Genomic DNA, 14,974 nt, shown 5'->3' on the forward strand with positions numbered 1-14,974 from the left:
CTGATTTTTTGCTTAGCGTAATACTTTCCAGGTTCATCCATGATATAGCACCTCTCACTACTTCATGTTGTTTACCAAAAGATTTGTGTTTCATTCATATGGACATTTCAGATATTTCTACTCTGTGGTGTTAAATAATGGTGACATTTTACTGTTTATAGATGTGATTATTTCTGCAAATTTGTACTTAAAATATTTGTTTTATATTGGAGGTTGGTTGGAGGCAAGTCTGTTACTTCCTATAGTATAGATCAAAATACACATTGGTTGTGGTATGTATGAGAGCTCCTGTGTTACAGATATGTAAAATGTGATGGGGACGCAATTCTAATACACAGGATGAAACTTTCTGTAATGACTTTCCAATGGCACACTCCAGCCATTCGTATTGAAGAGAGCTGCTCAAGTAACTTAGACTCTAAGCAGAGGAAGTATTTTCCCCCTAATGTCTTTTCCTGTTAGATTTACTATTTTGAGAAGGGATAGATACAAAAATGTCTTCAAAATACAAAACAAAGGAACTTTAAAGAAGTCTTTAGAAATATATTTCTAATTGAAAGGAGGATAGAAAACTTTTGGATTTAATCTTACAGGATGTTGCAATTCAAAGACACTTAAATGGTGCATAATGCATAATCCCTCTTTTGCCAGACAGAGAAGTTCCCTGATTGCACTCTTGAGATATTATAAAACATTTCTAAGGCTGCTACTAAACTAAAGAATTGTAAATTGGTAGGTTTTCAAATAAGTTCCTGCAGACCTCAGTCTGGTCTAAAGTTTCCTGTTTTTACAATTAACTCCTCATGTTTCTTTGTTGAAGTGTGTGTGTGTGTGTGTGTGTGTGTGTGTGTGTGTGTGTGTGTGTGTGTGTAACCTAAAGATAGACCAGGAAGCATCTGGGCCATCTGGTTCCAGAGGGGAATCCAGATTTCAGTGAAGGATGGGTTGGATACTAAATGTAAATTGGATAACAGTGCTAAGTTAATGTAATGTTCCTGTTCTAACCCTTCAGTCAACCTTCAGTCAACACTATCCAGAATGTATTTTGCCTGATCACACTTGTCAGTTCTTCCTGGGTTTTCACTCTTCAGTGAAGCAGGTTCGCCTGTCTTAGAACAATCTGGGTATAGGAAGGGACCCTTTCATGTAGTTAGGTTTCTGAGGCATTACAAAGAGACGTAAAAACGTTAGGCACTGGTGCTCCTAAAAGCCACGCTTCCATCCTGGTGCCAGCTCTCCTGCTACATCTCACTTGCCAAATAAAGAACTGTGATTAAGAAAGAGTCAGCAAGAACAAAAGGAAAAGATTTCTTGCAACCAGGATGACTCAGGATGTGTGTCTAGGCCAGGGAAAGGCAAGTCTGTGTTCTTGACCACATGAATGCATTCTAATTTGAATTAAGATGATTTTGGAAGGATATTTGTTTCCAGATTCTCCAAAAGCAAGATATTTCTTCCTGGGTTTTTTTTAAACGTTTCATTTGTTTTTGTGTATGGATGTTTTGCCTGCCTGTATGACTGTGCACCATGAACATGCAGTGCCCACAGAGGAGGGAGGAGGGTGTCGATCCTCCAGGACTGGAGTTACAGATGGTTGTGAGCCACCATGTGGGTGCTGGGAATTGAACTCAGGTCCTCTTAAATGCTGAGCCATCTCTCCAGCCCCAGTATTTCTTCCTGTAACTGAACTCAAGTAGAAGCTGTGATATTTCAAGCTTTTGGTAAAGATTTCACGTTTGGGGGAACAATGATGAAAACACACCAATCACAGTAACAGAGCATTTGTTGTGAACTGCCATTGCATTGAAACTTACTGCTTTTCTTGCTTTCCATATGAAGACAGGGAAGCACAGAAAGGCTCAGTCTGTGTCTAGCTTCACACAGCTCGTGAGTCTTGCCATCAGAGATCCAGGAGTCAGGCTCCAAGGAACTGTGCTATTTAATCCTGTATATGATAAAACATTTTTACTGTTAACTTAAAATATGAGGGCTGGAGAGATGGCTCAGCAGTTAAGAGTACCAGCCGCTCCTTCAGAAAACCTGGGTTTGATTCCCAGCCCCCACATAGTGGATCACAGCCGTTTGTAACTCCTGTTCCAGGGGATCTGATGCCCTTTTCTGACCTCCATAGGGACCAGGCACATACGTAGTGAACATATATACATGCAAGGCAAATCATCCATACAATAAAAATGAAATAAGAGATACAAGAAGTACACATCATCAAAAAAATAGTAGTAGTCAAAGTAGATAAGTATATGTAAATACCATACAATACACAATGCATTGTAAAATCACAATACTATATTGTTTTGGGGAAAAAAGTGTTTGACACTCCATTTCATCCTAGGTGTACTATAGATATGATAAGGAATGACATTTGGACATGAGGAGGAATAATATTTAGCTTGCTAGGGAACTGTTTATTTTGATGGGTCCACTAGTGCACAACATAAATGATTTTTGATACATGTCACACAACTTGGATGACTTACAAATATTTTCTCGTGTGGCTCTTAGTTTTGGATATTTTTCGATGACCAACCAGTCAAAAAACAATGCCTGAATCACGGGAGCTCCAGTTAGGGAATGCCATGTTGAAAGGCAGCTTTGGTTACTCAAAAGCCTAAATTTCACTTGAACTTTCAAGACTATTCTTGTTTAGAGGACGACTTTTTTGTTTTGTGTTTCTTTTTCAGGGAAAGAAGGAAAAACACAATCGACCCCCTCTTCCGCCCTCCCAAGATGTGCCTTTGCTTTTTGCTGCAGTTTTCCTATTCCTTTCCGCGGACGAAAAAGCGTGTTTAACAGAGCAAATGGAAGTGTCGGAAAGAGGATGTCTGCATCCCTCGTGTTGGAAAGAGATGGGCTTCGTTCCCCTTCCTTCGCACATCAAAGCAGGCACTCCGGGAGGAAATAAACCATAATTAAGCATGAGCGAACAAGCAGGCAGACCCCCTTCCTCAGCCTAGCCCATCCCCGCCCCCTGGGCCCTGGCAGCCGTCCGGGGCGCGGGCGCGACGCGGGCCACCGCGGCAGCTGCAGCACCCGCGCCCGCTCGCCCGCTCGCCCGCGCGCGCCGCCGGGATCTGGGCGGCGGCGGGCCGGCCGGGGGCGCGCGCGCGCGGGGGCGCGCCCATGCAGCGGTTTTCTTCTCCCACAATCCAGAGGCAGCGGCGCGGAGGGCGGGGAGTCGGCGGAAGGATACGGGCGCGGAGGGAGCGGCGCGCTCGCCCGGCCGGCCGGCGGCGGGCGCGGGTGTGCTGCGGCACTGCGGTTCTGAGGCCGTTACCCCGGCTCCTCCAGAGGGCGGCGGAGCAGGCTGGAGCGCGGCGGCGGTGGGGGAGCGCCCGGGCGTCGCCGAGGCACCGCAGCCGGACGGTTAGGGGCGCGCGGCGGAGCCCCCGGCCCCGGGCAGGGCAAGGGGGCTGAAGCGAGCGCGAGGCCGCGGAGGGATGGTGAGCGCCCGGCGCGGGGCGAGCCGCGCCTGAGCAGGCGAGGGCTGCGGGCGGACGCTCCCGGCGCCCCGTGCCCGCCGGCCGCTGGAACGCCCGGAGCCGCTCGCCCAGGTCCAGCCCGGACGCCCCTCAGCCTCAGCGTTGGGCTCGATTCCTCGGCGGCCGCTGCGCTGGCCGGCTCCCTCCCGGAGGGAGCGGGGCAACCTTGACGGGCTTTTTGTCTGGTGCCCTGGCCGCTCTTCGCGTCCTCCTCCTCCAGATGCCTTTCTTCTGCCCCTCCTCTCCGGTGCAGACACTGCCAGCGCCGGCTGCGGCTCTGCGCGGGATTTGGGCTCGTTTCCCCTGGGGGGTTTTGAGGAGGGAGAGTCCTTCCCCCTCTTCGATGGGATTTTCCTCCGCTGCCGAAATGGACTTTCATTGATTTCGTCCTACTTCTACGTTTAGTGACCAATTCCCTAGGCGTATTTGTGGTACTTCCCCTTTCCCCCCCTCCCGAATATATAATCTGTAAAATGGAGAACGAAATCTTTACTCCCCTTCTGGAGCAGTTCATGACCAGCCCCTTGGTCACTTGGGTAAGTGAGATGTCCTTTATTGTATATTTTGCTGTGTTATTTGTGGCTGCAGAGAGGAGGTGGGCGTTAACGTCGTGATACTCCTTGTGTTCTAGGTTAAAACGTTTGGACCTCTGGCTGCAGGAAATGGGACCAACCTGGATGAATATGTGGCCTTGGTGGATGGGGTATTCTTGAACCAGGTCATGCTCCAAATGTAAGTGCTTTCTTCTCTTGGTAACTTGTTTTCTTTGAAAAATAACATACTTTGAACTTAGATTTCACGTCTTAAACCCTTAATTTGGTTCTTTGGCCAGAGAAAAAAAATCAGGTGATTTAATTGGATCTTGGGAGGAGTGGTAATCTTATGTGCCCATCCTGCTTATTAACCAAGTAGTTACACCTCTTAAAATTGAGAAACTTTCAGTCTTTCACTCTGCCAGTCCTGTCTGTATTGACATTCATTGTCTTCAGCGCTGAAATTCAATCCACATTGTGTTATCTTTGGTAATTTGGTAAAATGACGGGGACAGAGAAATCTTGTCTACGAGAGGAAAAAGACTTAACTGTCAAGTTATGAGCAAATACGTTTCTTAAGAACCTTTTAAATCTAAGAATAAATGGTTCAAAAATTGAAACTGGTGAAGTTTAGTATTTCAGAAGTGAAAAATTAGTTAAAATTACTGATTGGTCAGGAAGAGTTCTGTAGCAAGCATTGTAAATATCTAAGTCTGATTAGATGACTTATTGTATTTTTAATGAATTATTAAATTGCTTAGTATTTGGGGAATTATTTAAAGATATTTTGAGGTTTATGTAAATAACTAAAGTCTTGACAGCTAGGTTAATTAAATCTTTTGATTGTCATATTGAGTTCCTGCTAAGTAGAAATGTGGGTTCTGAGATAGAAATTGAATACTGGAAGCATATTAGTACTTAAATCAGAGAAATAAAAATGGCTACATCTTATTATGGTATTGTAGTGCTTCAGTGATTGTTACTCGCTGATATTACAGTTGAATTTAGATACTTCCTTTTTAATAGAGTCTTATTACAAGAGTAATCTCATAACTTTTGTTTGAAGATACTTCTGTCTTTTATATATGTGAGAAATTGATGCGTATAAATACTGTTATTTGAATTTGTATGCTGTTCATTTTGCATATGTCAATTTCGTATTTTATGGGAAATGATTTTTCTTTGTACATTTTCTATTTTAAGAGGTTTGTGCTGGTTGGGTTTTTGTCATCTTGACACAAGGGTCATCATGGAAAAGGGAACCTCAGTTGAGATTTAAAATGACTGTCATTTTTGCCTGTAGGCATGTCTGTGGGGCATTTTCTTGGTTGCTTGATGTGGGTGGCCCTGCCCACTGCTGGCAGTGCCATCTCTGGGCAGGTGGTCAATGGTGTAAGAAAGGTATGGGGGGCCAGTAAACAGCATTTCTCCATGGTCTCTGCTTCAGTCCCTGCCTACAGCTCCTGCCGTGATGTTTTCAGTGAGGAACTGTTACCTGGAAGTCCTCCGCAAGCTGCTTTTTTTCTGGTCATGTGTTTAGCACAGCAGCAGAAAGCGAACCAGCACGAGTTTAGAATCGAAATACATGAGGTTGTTCAGCGCTGACCTCCGGGTCCTCAGAGATTCCTGTGCTGTTTGCATGTGTGTGTGACCCTACAGGAAGTACTGTTGTTTTTATACCTATTCCAAAGAAAAATTGTTGTGTGTGTAGGCACTTGAATTAGCTAAAAATATATGTATTTTTTTTCCTTAGAAAGGAAAAAAGAATGTAGACATTTTCAGGATTAGTGCATTCTTAGCAAATATTTATAGAATTACTTTTTGTTTGACATATCCTACTATGTCCTAAGTAAAATGATAGAATACTGTAACACTGTTTTAGGAGGGGAAGCTATTATAGATACTCCCAGTTTCCCTTATGTTTCTATATCTGTTTAATTTTAGGCAGGAAAATTTGAATTTTGAATGCTGAAATCCTACCAAAATAGGAAAAATACATTAATTTTTCACCTTAAAGTTTTTTTTTTTTGTTGTTTTGTTTTGTTTTTTGGTTTTTCGAGACAGGGTTTCTCTGTGTAGCTTTGCGCCTTTCCTGGGACTCACTTGGTAGCCCAGGCTGGCCTCGAACTCACAGAGATCCACCTGCCTCTGCCTCCCGAGTGCTGGGATTAAAGGCGTGCACCACCACCGCCCGGCTATGTTTTTTTATTTAATGTTTTTATTTGTTTTTGAAACTTAGTACTGGGTGAAGAGTTAAGAATATATTAGCTGTTTTCACTTTGATTTCACACTTTAATTTAAATATATATATATTTTGAAAATAGTGATGTTCTAAAAGAATAGTTGCCAGATTCTCCCTAGCCCCTTGGGAGGGGACGAGCTGCTTTCCAAACCTCAAATCTACTTCTGTGTTTTCTGTTCCACCTCTCAGCTTCTCTAAATGATGTTTAGTGTCCTGATTCTGTTCTGAATGACCTATATAAGGGAAATAAAAGGAAAAGAAGTATTTTTTGCTTTCTTAAAATAATTTGTTAAAATTGGGTCAATACAAGTATGTTTAAGTGGGAGAGCAACAGAGTATCTTATTGCTATTTTGTTTGTTTGTTTTTAGGTACAGAGTTGTTATGTACCCCTGGCTGTGTAGATGAGGCTGGCCTGGAACTCTCAGAGCCACTTGCCTCTGCCTTACAGGTGCTGGGATTAAATGCATGCTCTGTCATGTCTCACCACAATACATTGTTTTTAAGAACTATATTTTGCCAACAGTTAGTTAGAAATTGTACTATATAGTTTACTCAGTTGACTGTATGACCTAATGAACTCTATTAAAATACTAGTTGAAACTGCCATGAAAGGATAGTTAAGCTAAAGATGAACCTTAGTTTAAAAAATTTGTAGATTACATTTGGTTATAGAATTTATGAGCAAGAATCCTTTGTAAATGAAATGGTGTATTTTTCTTTGTGTTCCTTATACTTGAAGTTTGTTGAGTTTCTTGGATCTGTGGGTTTTATTTTTACCAAATTTGGAAAAAATGAAGGCATTGTTTCTTTAAATATACAGTGTGTGTGTGTACGTATACACATGTCTACATGAATTTGTCTTTTCTCCTTTTGGAAGTCCAGTTACATGTATATTAAGTTCTTAGATGTGGTTTTAAAGCTTATTGAGAGGTTCATTGGTGGTTTTGTTGTTGTTGTTTTCTTTGATTTTGAATAGTCTGTTGTGATATTCATAAATCTGTTCTATTATGTTTAATCCTACCCAGCATGTATTTCACTTCAGACATAGTTTACTCTGTAGAAAGCTTGCCCATTATATTTCCTATGTTTAGATTTTTCAGTTTTATCCCTTTAGAATATAGTTATAATTGTATTACTGCCATGTCTACTAATTCTGTCATTTCATTAAGTTGGTTTTGATTGATTTTTCTCCTCAGTATGGGTTATATTTCTTTCCTTTTTATTCTGGTGATTTTTATTAGATGTCAAATATTTGAAATTCTCCCTTCTTGTTAGATATTGGATGTTTTACTGTTCCATAAAATACAGAAATCTTGAGCTTTGTTCTGGGATGTATTTAAGTTACCCAGAAACAGTTTTATCTTTTCAGAATTTGCATTTAATTAATTAGTTAATTAATTTGAGACAGAGTCTCTCTGCATAGCCCTTACTTTCCTAGAAGTTGCTATATAGGCCAGGCTGATCTCACGAAGATCCACCTGCCCCTGCCTCCCAAGTACTGGGATCAAAAGTGTGCACCACCATAGTGGCTGTGAAGTTTGTTAGGCAGTGCTTTTTTGTACTGAGTCAAAACTCTCCCAAGTACTGTGATTGGTAGGAACAGTAACTGTTTGTGTTGTTACCTGAAATAATGTTTTGGTTCTTTCAATGCCTTTGCATAGTGTTAAGGACACTTACATGTACTGACAGGAACTCAGCTGAAGTCTGTAACTGTATTCTCTGTGGTCTTCTCCTCTATGATATCCTGCCATGCGTATGTAGCTGCATTGCCTCCAGGCTTAGCTCTCTCTACTCAACTAAACACAGGGAGTCTACTGCATTACCCAGGTTTCCTCCTCCCTGTTCATGGACTGGAGATCTTGTAGGCAGGAAGATGAGGCTGTTGTTGGGTTCATCATGTTCTATCAGGGATCATGGTTTTTGTTGCCTCATGTTCAGTGTCTTGAAAAATATTTCATATGTTTTGTCTTCCCCTGGTGCCCAATTGTTTCAGGAAGGAGGGTAAATTTGGTTCTTGTCAAGAAGTAGAAATCAGTTTATATAGTTTAATTACATTTTTGCTCTTATCTTACTGCTTTCATATGGAATATAGATTTTTATTAGAGGAAGCTTAGTACTGAAATTTTTTCATTCAAAGTATTCGTTAAGAATAAGAATATTTATTATATCAATGATGCTGGTGTTAGCAGTTTGGACCCAGACCCTGAAAATGAGAAGATGACTTCTTTGTGACATTCTATTAACCTTGTCTTAGAATTTTGTACTTTGTTCACTGATGGGGAGTTCATTGTATTTAGAGATAACTCTTGGATTTTATTGAGTAGTTCTTGAATCAAAGAATGTCAGAGCTTGTGACATAGCATTTAGCTATCTTTAAATAACAGGAGGGAAAAGCTCTTCAGAGCTCTAGAATGAGAAGCCAGCTATTCTCTGTGCTTCAGGGCATTTTCCTACTTTAACTGAGTGAAATAGTCCTTCACTGCACTTATTAGATATATGGCTTGATATCAATAAAGAAGAAAAATACTCTTCCTGTGTTGTGTCTCCCATGAGAGGAGGTGTGCATGACAGGCCATGGTTTTGTGTGGAACTGTAATCAGGAGTGCTTTCAGTTCCAGTTCCAGGAATTGTCAGGATGACATCCAGTATGTTGAGAGTTGTTCATTCAAGAGCATTCTGAGGTGATGGACTGTTTCTCTGTGTAACTGATCCCTGCACTTGAAGACTTAGGAGAACTAGAGAAGAGCAGGTCGATTAGTTGTTACATACGGGTATGCATTTAAGTATTTCACCAAGAATTATCTTTGTAATGTTAAGTATGGGAAACATTCTCACAGGATAAATAGAAAGTAAGACCAATTCTTAACTGTTTTTTTCAAAAAGATACTTGTTGACTTTCTTTTAGGACCTATGAAACAGTTTGATACTAACTGGGGAGTAGTTTCAAATTTAAAAACAATATTTGAGATTTTACTTTATTAAGACATTTAATTTAGTCAGTAATAAACAATGTTTTTAGATTGATGTGATATAAAAATAGAAATCATAGCCTTAAGATTTAAAGTGTAGATTTGTTACTTTAATAAAATATTTAACCAGTTATTAAAGTTGGAAAATAATCTTTAATAATCTCATTTCTGATTTTACTTCTATGCTTTCTTCATCCTATAATGATGTTTTAATAATTCATAAAAGTAGGTTAATGAAAGGAGATCTGCCCTAATATTTGTGGGACCTAGGGCAGACATTCATTTATAATAGGTATAAATACTAAGAGACTATAAGACAAGCTAGCAAATGGTTAAATGTATTTTAGTCTTTTACCATGATACATATATCATTATAGTATCTTTAAAGGGCTCACATTTAGAATTAGTAAAATTTAGAATTTATAAATTGACCATTCATAGTAGAGCATGATTGAACACAGACTCCTTTCATCATTCCTGGCTTTTTCTGTTACCACAAAGAGGTTTCATGTAAAGGCATGCCTAGTGTGTCCAATTGAGGTTCTCAGAATTCCCTCTCCAAATTACTGCTCCTTTGCATTTGTCTGTCCATAGGACAGACTTGGGGGAGAGGTTTTTTGTGAAGTTGGGTTAAAAGTGTCATCTGCAAAAGAGGAGTTGGTATGTATCAGTTTGTTTATATGGACTTCTTACTTAGTGGAAGTGTGTGGCCCAGTGAGGCTAAGAGTGGAATTCAGAGCAGAAATACTTTGCCAGCATCCAGATATAATACTGGGTGAGATGCATGAAGAGATGGTTAATTTCAAAGGTCTTTTCATTAAGTGGGTAGTTTCTGAGTGCTGCCTGCTAAGTCCTGGGATGTGCTCATTTCTCTACCAATGAAGTCTTTTATACTAAGTAGGAGGAGGATCTTGATACAGTATTGGCCTAAGGAGGGAAGTGGTGTCTCTCTCTACATGGAAGAACTTTTGTAGAGCTAGGATGTGGTTAGGTAATAGAGTGCTTGCCTGGTGTGTAAAGGCTTGATTCCCAACCATGGGGGCAAAAAGAAACTTTTTAAGGAGGATATAACTGAACTCTGTGTAAAAATTTTTTAGAAATGATCAGGGTGAAAAGAAGGAGTCATTAACAGTCAAGAGTAGAAGGAAAGACGTTTTAAGCAAATGCAGTAAATAAAAAGCATGGAGATGTAAATAAAAGTGGTAAAATCAATGGGCCTGAGGGAAATGGGAAAATGCAAGGCTGTTGGTGGGAAGTCACGAAGGGAGTTAAAGAGGAGGACAGGCCCATTTGAATTTGGAAATCACATATTCACACTAGAACAGCTAGTCAGCATGGTTGGTTAAGCAGTAATCTTTAGTTGCTCAGGAACTGGAAAAAATATCTATAAAATTTATTTAGAATTGGAAATATGGGATAGAAGAAAATATAGATTCTAAAGTGAGTAAATTCTTTATTTATTTTGTTTTTGCTTAGCATACATCATGGGTTTCTGTCTTAGGGTTTCTGTTGCTGCAGTGAAACGCCATGACCAAAAAGCAAGTTGGGGAGGAAAGGGATTATTTGGCTTACACTTCAGCATTGCTGTTCATCACTGAGGAAGTCAGGACAGAAACTCAAACAGGGCAGGATCCTGGAGGAAGGAGCTAATGCAGAGGCCATGGAGGGGAGATGCTGACTGGCTTGCTTCACAAAGCTTGCTCAGCCCACCTTTTTATAGACCCACTCACCTTGGGCTGGGCCTTCCCCCATTGATCACTAAATGAGAAAATTCCCTTACAGCTGGATCTCAAGGAGGCATTTCCTCAGTGGAGGCTCTTTCCTCTCTGATGACTCTAGCTTGTGTCAAGTTGACACACAAAACCACTCAGTACAGTTTCATTGTATCATTTTATGGATAATAAATAAAAATAATTGCATTTTGTTCATATTTTCTTCCCTACTACACTCCATCATCTTCATGCCTTCCTTCCTCTTTTCTTCTTTCTGCAGTTAGTTCTCCAGTAATTGAATTCTTTGGTAGTGGTGTGTGAGCGTTAAGTGAGGAGGAAAGCAGATGGTATCAGAGGGGCTGGTAGACTAGAGCAGGACTCAGACTTTTTCCACTGATGACCTCATCTCACTTGAGAAATTTTTCCATGAGCTTAGCTATATAGCTATATAAAATAGGTATACATATCAAGCATTTACCAAGAATAAATCAGTAATTTATTTTAAAGCAATTCTTTGATATTTATATAACTATCATTTATTAAAAACAAAAGCAAATTCACATCTGATGATAAAGATATATTTATTTTTTACATAAAGAGTTAAGTCTTGGCTGAATATTTGATACTGTAGGATGTAAAGCATCTTCAGCATTTTTCAGAGATGATCAATATTTTGATAGGGCCATTAGAAATTCTGATTTTATCCCAAGCCAAAATTCATTGAACAGCTTTTTAAAAATGAAACTCAACATAGCAATTTAAAAAATCAAACATTCTAACATAATACCATACAAAAATACACTAATTTGATACATTCTGAAGAATGGTTATAGTATTTGTTTTCCATAATTAAACTGTCATTGGTTCCATAAGAGCAGGAAACACTGTATATCCATTCAAAACAGTGACATTTATGGCATACAATAGTCGTGAATCTGAACCAAGATGTTTTAGGCAATGAGTTCACTGGCATTGCATGGTATGATGACATGCACAGTGCAGCACCCATGTTCTGTTTAGAGTCAAGGCTGAAGTAAGTTTTATGACGCAGTGCAGGTAAGCGCTGCCAGAGACATCTTGGTTTTGTTAGCATTTTATTTTGATTTCAGTTTTGGATGTTGTGTATTCAGAAACCTTTCACTGTTGCCAGATTTTTTTTTTTTTTACCCTATATTTAGTTATGTGACTTCCCTATGGGATTATAACCCACATTTTTAAGAAACTGGGCCTAGGAAACATTTTGGCATTTTCTTACAAAACTAAACTTTGTCTTACCATATGAACTAGCAATTCACTTCTAGAAATTTGTCCCAATGAGGTGAAAACTTGCATTTTTACACAAATGACAGCAAAAAAATATTTCTGGGACCTTTATTCATAGTTTCCCCAAACTGAAAGCAACCATGATATCCTTTGTAAGGTAAATGTATAAACTGTGTTGTATCCATACAATGGAATACTGACAATAATTTGCAAACCCTGCATTCAGTTTTATGACTCCATATGGGGTTGTAACCCACAGTTTAAGAGTTTGGGGCTAGATGTTGCAGTAAGAACGAAGGAAGAGTAGGTTTTAAAAGAAGTAAGATGAAAGGGGGTAGAAAATTGAAGTTGTAGGGAATTGGAGAGTGTGAATAGTGATTAAGGCCAAAATTAGACAGTTGCTAACAGGTACACAAGTTGACTGGAGAAGAGATAACCAAGTTGAGAAGGAACTCAGTTCATTCTTCTTGATCTCTCAGTTACCACTGGAGGTAGAAATGAATATGAATTCAAAATAAAAGTAGAAAACAAGGCAGTAATTAGCTAATTTAACAGTATTGTTACAAAACAATAATTTTGTATAAAAACTGGTAATTTATAGGTTTATAAACATAATCTTTGCATTTTTGGTTCTGAGCCGTTAGCTTTTAATGGCTGAGCCATCTCTTCAGCCCACAATCTTTATATTGAAAAATAAAAATTTGCAGAATGTCTCAGTAATACTTCAGTAAAAATTGTTAGTGTTACCTTTTAATGTGACTTAATTTCCTAATAGATGCTAGAGAAGAAGTTGAAATTCACTGTGTCATTGGCAACATAACCATTTCCCTGCCCTGGGCACTGAGAGAACAGGGAAGGTGCTTTAGTTTTAGGTACTGGGTCTTAGGTTTTTGTTGAAACATGGGTTATTTACAGAGAATAAAGGATAAGAAGTTGTACAGAAATACATCTTACAAAGTCTGATTAAAAGAATGAATGAACTATAGTAAAATTCCAGATTATAGTTATTGGGAGTAGATTAGTTAGATCAAATACTTACAAGGTAGGTTTGGCTTGTGGAAGTGTGGATACTCATGAAAACCAATGTATGGAAGAATTTAGATTTGAATCAATCCTTGAAGGACAACTGGATTTGAATAGTTATAGACAAGAAAGGTTATTTTACATGTGCATTATATATTATACTATTATACATTATATTACACATACAGAAGTATAATGGGGATAAACTGGATTATGGCACATTTGAAAATTAGCATAATTTGGGTTGTATATAACATTCATTTGAGAACCATTTGCAATTTTTTAATAGGAGATTAAAATATTGTTTTGTAAATTAAGACTTCAGTCTTAATTTACATAAATAGATTCAGTGTGTAATTTAGGATATACATTTGATGTTTAGTATACAACTTCATGTAATCTAATTGAACACGTACCCTATTGTTAAATATTGAGGACATATCAGTAGATCAGTACATTTTAAATTGTAGGAGTGCTGAAAAGCTAAGGTAGGGGACAGGTAAGAGCAAGTTAGAAGGATGGGTGATGGTGTGATGGTTGTGGCCAGGTCCTAGATCAGATTGGGCTATGCAACTGGAAAAGGAACAGATTAAGAGCCATGGCAAGACAATTGATAACATTCTAGATCAAACGTGTAAAAGACAGTATAAAAGATGATGCTAAGACTGAGGTGGAGCAGTTTTTTTAGGTATGTATCTATAGGAGAAAATGTTAATTAAAAAATGTTTAATTTGCCTTTATTGTTTATTTTCTGCACCTAAAAGATTTAAATATATAAAACATCATGTGCCTGTCTTTGTTTGAGAACATTATAGTAGCTGTGTGTCTTAGTCAGGGTTTCTGTTGCTGTCAAGAGATACTGACCACAGCAACTCCTACACAGGAAAGCAGTTCCTTGGGACTGGCTTGGTGTCAGAGATTCAGTCCATTCCTCATGGTAGGGAGATGTGATGACGGAGAGTGGTACATCTAGATGCAAAGGCAGCAGGAGAAAGGAGACACTGGCGAGGCTTGAGAATTTGAAACCTCAAAGCCCACCCCAGTGGCATACTTCCTCCAAGGCCACACCTATCCCTGCTGTGGGGTGTCCTGTATATTATGAATATAGGTTGCTATGACTGATTGATAAATAAAACGCTGATTGGCCAGGAGCCAGGCAGGAAGGATACTGTAGGTGGGACAAGGAGAGAGGAGAAGGCTGGGTGGAAGAAGGCTGAGTCAGGAGACGCTGCCAGCCACCGCGATGAGAAGCACGAGCCACGTGGCAACTTATAGATGAATAGAATTAGGTTAATTTAAGATAAAAGAACAGGTAGCAAGAAGCCTGTCACTGTCATACAGTTCATAAGAAATATAAGTCTCTGTGTGTTTAATTCGGTCTGAGCAGCTGCGGGAGCCGGGTGGACACAGGAACACTCCAGTTACAACCCCAGGCCACACCTGCTAAGGCCTGTCAGGTAGCACTACTCTCTAAACCAAGCAGTCAAACCTGTGAATGAGCTCAGGGAGGCCATTCCTAATCACCACACTGCATATTTGTACATTTGTTTAAATTTTCCTTCCTGATAAATGGCATATTTCACTTTCAAATTCATTTAGTAAGTATGAACTTAAGGATGTATTACAATTATTATTTAGGATGTCGGAATACTTGAGGTCCTGCATTTATATAATTTATCTGGGAGTCAGCAATTTTCTAGAAATCAATTTGCATTTTATAAAAAATTAAAATAT

General features: G+C 39.4%; 1 protein-coding gene across 10 annotated transcripts in view; it reads left to right on the forward strand.

Moving 5' to 3' along the window:
* The first annotated feature begins 3,452 nt into the window (after positions 1 to 3,452).
* The window catches only part of Ccdc88a (coiled-coil and HOOK domain protein 88A), a 157,683-nt gene continuing 146,161 nt past the window's right edge, over positions 3,453 to 14,974 (forward strand). For all 10 annotated transcript variants that reach the window (XR_001576129.3, XR_013042861.1, XR_013042862.1 and 7 more), the window contains exons 1-2: positions 3,453 to 4,033; positions 4,129 to 4,229. Coding sequence is in view for 7 of the 10 variants with exons in the window: in XM_006993183.4 (XP_006993245.1) it covers positions 3,971 to 4,033; positions 4,129 to 4,229 (164 nt within the window). In the remaining 3 variants the exon portion in view is untranslated. The remainder of the gene's footprint in view (positions 4,034 to 4,128; positions 4,230 to 14,974) is intronic.

This window comes from Peromyscus maniculatus, chromosome 10 (genome assembly GCF_049852395.1).
Source record: "Peromyscus maniculatus bairdii isolate BWxNUB_F1_BW_parent chromosome 10, HU_Pman_BW_mat_3.1, whole genome shotgun sequence".
Classification (NCBI taxonomy): Eukaryota; Metazoa; Chordata; class Mammalia; order Rodentia; family Cricetidae; genus Peromyscus; species Peromyscus maniculatus.